The sequence below is a fragment of the Spea bombifrons genome, chromosome 12 (assembly GCF_027358695.1).
Source record: "Spea bombifrons isolate aSpeBom1 chromosome 12, aSpeBom1.2.pri, whole genome shotgun sequence".
NCBI classification, from domain to species: Eukaryota; Metazoa; Chordata; class Amphibia; order Anura; family Pelobatidae; genus Spea; species Spea bombifrons.
Window position 1 is genome coordinate 13,669,768 of NC_071098.1, and position 9,492 is coordinate 13,679,259.

Consider the following 9,492-nt stretch of genomic DNA (forward strand, 5'->3'; position numbering starts at 1 on the left):
TTTGCTTGATAGTGGCATCACCTCTCAAAAATCTTGCAGATTAGCATGAAAGGACATGCGACCGCAGTCGAGTTTGGCCAGTTGAGCTAACCCTTAACTACAGCACTTGACTTTAGGTTACAGGAAAAACAGAACCTGTTTTATTTAATTTGTTAAATCCACAGTGCGCATTTCAAATAATATACCCAGATCACACACAATAGGTTTGATGAAAAAAATGCAAACTAGTAGATTTATTCATAAGATCAGGCTTGCTAAATAAATAGTTTAACACTCACCAGGTTACAAGCAGGTGCACAACTGATAAAGGACATTTACTATTCTTTTTCGGCAAACAGCAGTTACATCGTGCAATTATATAACACCATATTCGAAACTCTAGGCTTCGAGAGATTAAAACAGCACTTGACTTTTTATATGCCAGCTAATGCATAGGCCACATCAAATGTTTAAAACGTATTAAATCACCTTTGTTCAACCAATGGGATGTCCCTTGCAGCTCTAAAGGCCTGGAGTGTGACACCTTCATTGTAAAGGAAGACTTTAATGCAATAAGGACATCTGGTTTCATGCCAAGTCTTCTGTGTGCTACCAATGCAGACCCTAGGCCATTAGGTAACTGAATATCTGATACAAGCGTAAGGTAACCAGCCATGGAGAGCTGTCTGATTATTCAATACAGTAAAATGAGATGGGAATCTTAGTATATTGTTCTTCAGGTTGTATGGAACAAAAGTTTGTATGCTCAAGAGGTTTCAATACCTGAAATATAATATGTGAGCATGCTGCCTACTCTCACTATTAAGTGGCAGAACTACAAAGTACAACAATAAGAAGCATGAGCAAGGGAAAACGTTTTGTTCTGAACGTTATCCAGAAAGGGTAGCAATGTCTTGAAATGTGAAATTTTGAGAACCTAATGATTCCAGCACATGTGACAATTTCTCTTTAATTAGGCCCTGCCATCTATAAGAATTTTAATATTATTGTGGCCTATACATTTTTTTAACAGACATAACTTGAAATTCATGAAAAACTATGATAGAACTCATTCAGTTTAAACATTTAATCACTGTGCGTGTTTCCCAGATACCACAAACCAGTGTAAAGGATTTATTATACTGGTCTGTTCTGTTTGTCAGTCATCTTTTCGAAACTCTTGATTTTTTTCCGCAAACATTCTTTTTCCAGGGAAATCATATGAGAATAACAACACATTTCATCTTCATTATTTAGACTACTGCCATGTTCAATTTCTTTCTCCAAAATTTTAATTAGTTGAAAATTTAAGTCATCTTCTATTTCCTCAAGATGTGCAGGGCTAATACCTTCATCAAAGCTTGGTCCGTTCCCAGGGTTACTAAAGAGAGAAAAAAGAACAATATGCAACAAGCAATATCCAAGTAACAGTGGTGTATTCTACTCTAGTCCTACTAGGTCTAATGCAGCACATCCAAGGAGGGCATTCCCTGCTGTAATGCACTCATAAGCTGACAGCCAGTACATCTAGAGTTAATATTTCCATAACAGCATCAACAAGACACTTTGTGCATATGGGCTTCATCATATTTCTCCACATGTTAAGTGTTAAGTGTAGTGCAGTTCACACGTTTAAGGAGGTTACTGTCATCATTGTATAAAATAAGAGGATGCGTGTTATGCCAATGTGCCCAGTTTCAGAGATTGCAAATGGACCTTGTATAGATCATTACAGTTCTTGAAGAGGAACTTACACTGTCTTTAACAGTAGAGAAATTTTCTGCGTGACATAACAGGGAAAAGTAAAAGGTTTGATGAGGTGCAAGAGTATACGGATAAACCTGCTGATACCCACATATTTGTATTCAAAAGCAAGATGGAGTCTTTAGTCAAAGTTGACATCTTATATTAGGCCAATCTCATAAATAATGTAGAATCATAAGCTGGGTAGTTCCAGGCTGGTGGCAGACCCTTCGCTGCATAATTTAAAGCAGGTCACTATACTAGGAGATCCGCTGTGCTGGTGCACCACAACTTCACTGGCTGGTTGAGTCTTCCTTGTAACTGGCACGCTTATAATATGGAGGACTGTGCCTATTGCCATAGCTTTCACGGCAAAAGAAATCAGTGCTGTGCATGACTAAAGTGCAGTTTGATGTCTGCCCCCAGTTCAGTGTTCAGGGCTGTGGTGGTACATGATGGAGCACAACTGGGGTGGTGTCCTTAATCAGGCCTAGAAAAGTGTCCAGCCAAAATATTGCTTTGCTGCCGAGGTGCTGAAAGCTTACGTAGCCTTGCATCTTCCTCAAGACACAAACTGGCAGCAAATGAAAATAATTATTTTCCTATAATGGGCTTTGTTTGATTGACCTGATTCATTTCTTTAAACTACTCTCAGTATGCAGTATTTCCTTGTTTTTATCTTCCTAAATAGTCACATTGATGGGAGCATCCAGTGTGAGTGTGGTTTGTATGGCAGAGAGTCGTGTAATTTGTGTGCAGCTAAGTTTGGTGTGTGTGTGTGTGGCAGAAAGGGGTTTAGTGTATGGCTGTGTGATGTGTGTGTGTGTGTGTGTGGGGCACGCAGTGGTGTAGCGTGTTCTTCTACCTCCCCAGGGAAAAATATGCAAATTTTCCTGCATGGAGAAATCTTCATGAAGACAAAACCCCCTTAAATAATATGTCTCTGGGTTTTTAAAATGTACCGTTTTTTTTAAACATTCTGCTGTATCAAATAATAAAAATTATAATAATAATAATATATGTTTGCAGCTAAACATTTGTAAAATGCACTTACCTGGTGCCTTCTTTTAAGGATTGGTTAAAAAATTCCCTTTTTCTTGCACTGAGCTTATTTTTAAGTAACATTTCAGTTTTATGTTGACAAAGCATTTCTCCAGTTTTATTTAAAGGCTGTGTACATAAAACAAAAAGTATAAATTAATAACCTTTTATAAATGCTTATGTTTTATGAAGCAAATATGTTTAATGGAAGCACACTTTAAAAAAATGTCATTAAAAAAATATTGTTGGCATTACTAACTAACCTTAAAGTTGATCCAACACTCATAGAGTAAGATGCGGAGTTACAAAAACTTCAGAGGTCTTTTTTCGGATGTCACGAAGATGGGACCTCCGAGGTTTGAAAAGATTATGTGACTCTACAGCTTGTATATATATTGCTACGCTAAAAGGTATTATAAACATCTGTCTTCTCTGGGACCTATATGGCAATATCAGTTTGCTATTAAAGAGGGCATTTATTAAATCATGCATTGTACCTATCACAAACTGACTCAGTGATAATTCCATTTAATTGTTCTGCTAGGTATACAGAAAGTGTGCTTCACAAACAGAAGAGAGGGAGGGCGAGAGAAAGAATTGAATACAATTAAGAGAATATTATCACAATTTAATTTACCTCTTTGAAGACAGACACCCCCCTGTGTGGCTTTAGTTTAGAATCATTACCAATGAAATGTGTTCTTTTCTCTGTCTTTCCTTCAGTCTTTGAATTAGATTTTGTGTCTTGGCTAGAAGGTAACATCTGAAGTCTGCTTAAAAAGCCATCACTAAAGCAGATCTTTAGTCCCTGCAGAAAGGATGGAGATTAAACTAAAGTTTGATCATGTGAACTGAACTACATCTGGAAGAACCTCTAGGGGTAAAGACCAGAAATCTCATATTTGTTGGACATTATTTATGTTGGGATGTTCTAAATAATAAAACATGAGGTCAGCAGCGTGATTTATAAATTTTACATGCAGAGCCAATGTTACAAGAATTGTGACCTGGAGTCGGCAGCAAATGTATTAATTGTGCTAATAAAGTAGCATGTTCTTGGCCAGGGCTGGACTATGGATGTCTGAGTAGCTATGGCACTTTAAGACCATAATATATTTTTATACCTGGCCGGACTACACGCTGCAAGACCCCATCTGCCACTATAAGAGCAGTATGGGTAAGTATGCGGCCCTATCAGACACCAGCCCACTGGGCATTTCCTCGGTGTTACAGATGGACAGACAAGCCCTGCTTGGGAGAAGGTAAAGAGGAACATTCGGCACATTTCTTTGAAGAACATTTCTCACCCATCATGGTCATTCTCTTTTAGTGCTATTTATTTGTAGGTCAGGTACTGAAGTCAATGTGTCATACATACCTCATAAAATATTCTAAGGAAGGAGGCGCTTGTGTCATCACTCACGTCTCCACAAGCAATGTGGGATATGCAGTGAACAATCAGTAAAATGAGGCTACCAACAGACTTGAGATATTCACGAGATATATAGAGCTTGTCCTCCGATTTCTGCAGAAAAAAAAGTATTTCTAAAAGTGATGTAACATGGTTTAGCTGGTTCTTATGCTTAATTATATAAATCTAGAATTTCACACCAGCCATCACATGTTGCTTGGAGTCAAAGCTGTAGATAACACTTAGAATGTCATGGCCCTAGATGGCATCCGTTTTTTGATACTTCATACTTAGTTGACTTATTTTTCTTCACGATAACATTATGTAGATTGCTAGTCTTCTTCAATTTATTTTATGTCAATGTGAAATGCAATGGTTATGCCCCAGCGGGGCAGCTAGATTGGTGGCTGCTGGGTAGTAATGCAGCTGTTTCACTTACAATAATAGAATACCCTTTATGATCCGATAATCTTCTAATAGAAATATCAGCGTTTCATAGTACTGGGTAAAATGTTATTATTACGATTATTACCATTGAGATAGAGGGCATTCCCTGCATTTCTATTAGAAATGAGATACTCATACGTATTTAATAGGAATGGGTAGTGATATAGGTAACTACAGTTCATAGTTATTCACAAAATATTATTAGATTTATTTTAGGTTGATTTTTTGGTGAGTTATGTAAAAACTAGGGGGGATTATGGCTCCGCTGAGTTTATTTGACTCACCTGATAAAAAAATGACTGTGAAAAAGCATTCCCTCTGTGGTTATTTTCTGGTAGACTGGAAGCAATGTGCAACTGAAGTTCTCCAACCTGTTGATGAACATGGCACAATGTGTAGAGAGAAAAGTAATACGAGTGTAGTTATTTTGGCTACAATAGTCTTTGGTGATATTTTTAAATGGCTGTTACAAAAGCACTATTAGGGGCATCTTGACTTGTGTCCTGGGACTTTTGTCATGGCCTCTTCTGGCCACCAGTCTGTTTGTTTGCGTCTCATTGCACTGTAACCTCATCCTAATGGCTACAATGCCACACGTTTGTCCTGGTTTTAGTGTTATTATTTGCTCATCATAGACCATATGAAGGACAGTTAAATAATTCTGAGGATGCTATGTTTGTAAACATCTTTGGATTTGTTATTCCTGCTGTAATGCAGTGAGGAGCAGATCACTCTGATCTTTCTCCCTCTTTTATTCTATAAATTAAAAAAGGTACAGGAGCAGCAGTAGTAGTACGGCACTGGGCCTGGGCAGGCAGACACTGGCACATCACAGGCACATGCAGCCCCATGGAGCAGGACTGAATTTCCCCAATGCTATATATTATAATGCCTGGTTTTGTCACCAATATTTATTTATTAATTAATGATATGAAAAAAGATAATAAAAAACTTGCCCACAAATTACGGGTTTGGCTAGTAGCATAAACAGGCAGCTGTCTTAATCAACTAAACTCCAGGGGAAAATGTCTGCAATCCACCCCACAACAGGACATTTTCTGCAGTAAAATTAACTTGCAGTATGGTAGGTGAGTAATGAGCATTAATCTCAGCCTCTGCTACTGATGCGAGTGGGAAGTCCTGGCTGCGTAAAGGCTCCGGGTAGCCGGAGCTCAGATGTTCCCAAATATGCCCAAAAGTCTGTAACTGCTGCTACTGACAAGTTAAAATGGAGTCAGTACACTTATATATATAATGCTTGCCCCTCCCCTTCTAAATGCTGATTGGCCAGAGGGAAAAGAAAGTAAGGAAAACTCCCACAGGTTGTTGGACCCATCAATCACACGACTTCTAAAGAGCTGTTAGCCTTGCCCCCAGGAATCAGGGGATGGAACTAAATCCAGGACAAATTGAACAAAAAGATATATGAAGCTTAACATTGAATTATTTAGTTAAAACTCTAAATTTGGAAACAGTCAGCTCAGAAAAGGGAAAGAAAATACCAAAGGAGATTCCTATTATCACCTTCCACCAACGAAGTCTTTATTTTGTGGAAGGTAATAGTAGGAATGTACCTTGGTATTTTCTAGAGTTTTAACTGATTAAATGTTAAGTTATATATATATATATATATATATATATATATATATATATATATATATATATATATTAGTTCAACCCATCAGTCACAGCCATAACAATTAATGAGACCATCTTCCATTTTCTTGGCTACTATCAGTTATTGATATGTACCCTCCTACACACAGTGCCTCCCACTATACCTCATCAAGGAGCACCAAAACGGCTTGTAATGGCACCAAATGCCATCGGAGATCCCCCTCCTTTTCTTTGAAGTTGCAGAAGTCTAATACTTACACTAAAATGGGTCTTTAGGAGGTCCAGCACATAAATTCCATATTGGTAGACCACAATCTCTATGGCAGTGAGTTCTTCTTCGTTCACTTTGGCTAGATCACTTTTGCATATTAATTGTAAATCCAGTGTATCTCTAAATATGTGTGTTTTATCTGAATTAAAAAAATACAAAAAAAATAAAAAACATGTCCATGTATTTTAGAACACAGAATAGATTAGGCCTATGTAGTATATCTATAGCAAAGCACAGCTCGTGTACCGTATTTCCTCGAATATAAGACAAGTTTTTTCAGGGAAAATATTCTGAAAAATACACTTTGTCTTATATTCAAGGTCGTCTTATAATCGGACCTCAAATAACGGTCTGACTGTAAGACAGTGCTGCAGGGGACCTGGATCTTTCCCTCTGGCAACCTCCACTGCTGCAGGCACTTTCGCTGGGACTTCTATGAAAGAGCACCGGCATGACATGACCTTCCGGTGCTCCATCATAGAAGCCCCAGCGGAAGTGCCGGGCAGAAGCAGAGGTTGCCTGCGTGCATAGTGTAGACGTTCACTGGCTGCCAGATAGGAGAATCCCCTGCAGCGCTGCAGGGGACCTGGATCCCCCTCTCTGGCAGCCGGTGAACGTCTGCGATGAGGTTGTCTGCAAGCATCACCAGGGAGGCTGGAGCACGGGGCAAGTCTAAGGATGCATTGGTAAGTCGGGGGGGCAGAGTGGCATATATGGGGGTATAAGGCATATCTGGGGGCAGAGTGGCATATCAGAGAGGCAGAGTAGCATATAGGGGATATAATGTATATCAGGGGGCAGAGTTGCAAATAGGGGTATAAGATATATCTGGGGGGCAGAGTAGCAAGCCGTGGGGCAGATGTGCATAACTGGGGGCAGGTTGGCAAATAAATGGAAATAAAAACAAAAATGCATTTCTCTCATAATCATACTTTTTATTAAATATGAAAAAATAGTTTACATGTTAATTAAGATTTACTAGTAAAACCTTTTTCCTATAGGGTTGTCTCATATTCAGGCTTCTTCTGTTTTTCCTAAATTAATATTCAAATTTTGGGGGGTCATCTTATTATCAGGGTCATCTTATAATCAAGCAAATGCGATATATACTATATACTATAGGTACTATAGCCTTACACAGACATAGATGGCATGGTTAAACCCTGAACGGTGAGGGAAGAATGCAATGCGTTTACTTGTTCTCAATCTTCATACGTCCGAGTAGCATTGTATGCCTAAAATCTATTTACTGAGCGTCAATAAAGTTTCTCATTGCCCACTTAACAATCGATCAAATAATTGAGCACAATTTAATCTCACTATGGTAATGATATATAATGAATAGCCAATCCCTACCAATCAACTGTTTCTCCTTAGGACCCTAACCCCTGTGCCTCTATTCTTTCCTTTTGTCCCGCTTCTCTTGGAGCTCAGAATGTTTGGTGGGTATAAACGTAACATTACTCTACAGTCTCAAAAATGTGAATATTAAAAAAAAACCTATTTAAAAATTAAATGGTTTAAATAAATGGTTAGTAAAGCCCTCTCCCCAATTCATACCTCAACCACATCCCCAAAGCTCTTTGGCCAATGGGAATGTTGAGTGTTGAGAGTAGGACTCAGATGACCCTAAATTACACATAGATCATCTAATCATAAATCTGTGTGAATTTGCAGAAATTTCCATTAGCAAAATAGTTCATTCACTATAAAACATATTGGGAAAATGAATGTAGACTTGCTTGGTACTGGGTTTATGTAGAGATGATTTGCGGTGAGCAGTCCTTAAATATAAGCAATGAATTTACAGAAAATGAAACAAACGTAAGATGTGAATACCTCATGATAACAAGTTAGTAATAAAAATTAAGCATATAAAATACATTTTGAAATAGAGCTAGAGCAGGGCCTTTTCATTAAAATGCAGAATTAGAATCAGGGAAAGTCAATATAGATCATAAATTATCAATAACAAGGTTTCATTTTGCCACTTAATCCGCTTTTGTGTCAAGAAATTTTCAGTTAAGTTTCAATAATTTCTACGTTGCTCTTTTGCAAAGTATGTCTAATGATCCTGTACACCATGTTTTCACCACAAGATGTACAACGTGAAATAATATTATCCCAGTCACCTTTATTGCATCTCCAGTGGATGCAACAGCGTGCGCCTCAGTATGGTGCCACAAAAGGGGGCGTGGCTGAAAGGGGCGTGGTTTAACGGCGGCGGATTTAAAAGCCATCATTGAGACTTTGCTCATTGCTGAGTTGTTTTGATTCTTTTTGAGCTGCTGCGCTGTGCTAACTAGTGTTCCTTGCTGTTGTCCTTTCTGTTGCTGACCCCAGGTTGTCTGACCTTCCTGCTGCTTCTCTGGTATCCTGACCCTGGCTTTGGACCTCAACTTTACTGTTTGCATCTATCCTGGTTTTGGCTCCTCTACTCGCTGACCCGTCTTCCGTAACCCTGACCTCGGCCTCCATTCTGACCACTCTCTCTATCCTACATCCCGGACTCTTCACCAGTAACTATCCTAACAGATATATATATATTAGCATAACAAAGGTGTGTGCTTTTTTAAAATTTAGTCTGCGGGTGAGGTAAGGAAGTGAAAGAAGCTGAAGGAAGGACTGGGTGACAGGTTAAGGGAGGGAGTGTGTATGTACCTCAGAGTATATGTATAAGGATGTTTGTTAGCGCAAATGAGTATGTGTAAGTGTGTGGAGTATGAATGTGTATGTGTGTTAGCATGAATGTGTGAGTGTTAGCGTAAGTATTTATGTATAAGTGAGAATAGTCATTACAACACTAAGACCAATCTATCTATGATCAGAATACTTTCCAACATTTGTACCAGTCATTACTTCTACATAACCCTAATTTTTGATGAGGTCAGAAAATACTAATTAAGCACATACATAACTATTACATACAAAAATAAATAGATTAATACAAAACCTTTAGCTGACTCGTTATTGCCATGAATGA

The 9,492-nt window shown here is 38.4% G+C and overlaps 1 protein-coding gene across 1 annotated transcript; it reads right to left on the reverse strand.

The window, feature by feature from the left end:
* Positions 1–1,116: 1,116 nt before the first annotated feature.
* Positions 1,117–8,987, reverse strand: LOC128470574 (uncharacterized). The gene is made up of 7 exons (XM_053452459.1): positions 8,891–8,987; positions 6,497–6,648; positions 4,906–4,992; positions 4,142–4,288; positions 3,401–3,571; positions 2,777–2,892; positions 1,117–1,360 (listed from the first exon to the last, which is right to left on the reverse strand). The coding sequence occupies exons 1-7, from the start codon at positions 8,985–8,987 to the stop codon at positions 1,117–1,119; spliced, it is 1,014 nt and encodes a 337-aa protein (XP_053308434.1).
* Between the last annotated feature and the right edge of the window lie 505 nt (positions 8,988–9,492).

Excerpts from the sequence above, each read along its gene's own strand:
- LOC128470574 (XM_053452459.1), bottom strand. The coding sequence starts at position 8,987 with ATGGAGGCCGAGGTCAGGGTTACGGAAGACGGGTCAGCGAGTAGAGGA. Across the intron at positions 3,572-4,141 it reads TCCTTAGAATATTTTATGAG|GGACTAAAGATCTGCTTTAG; the intron begins GTATGTATGACA and ends TCCTTTCTGCAG. Across the intron at positions 1,361-2,776 it reads TCCTTAAAAGAAGGCACCAG|TAACCCTGGGAACGGACCAA; the intron begins GTAAGTGCATTT and ends TTCTCTCTTTAG.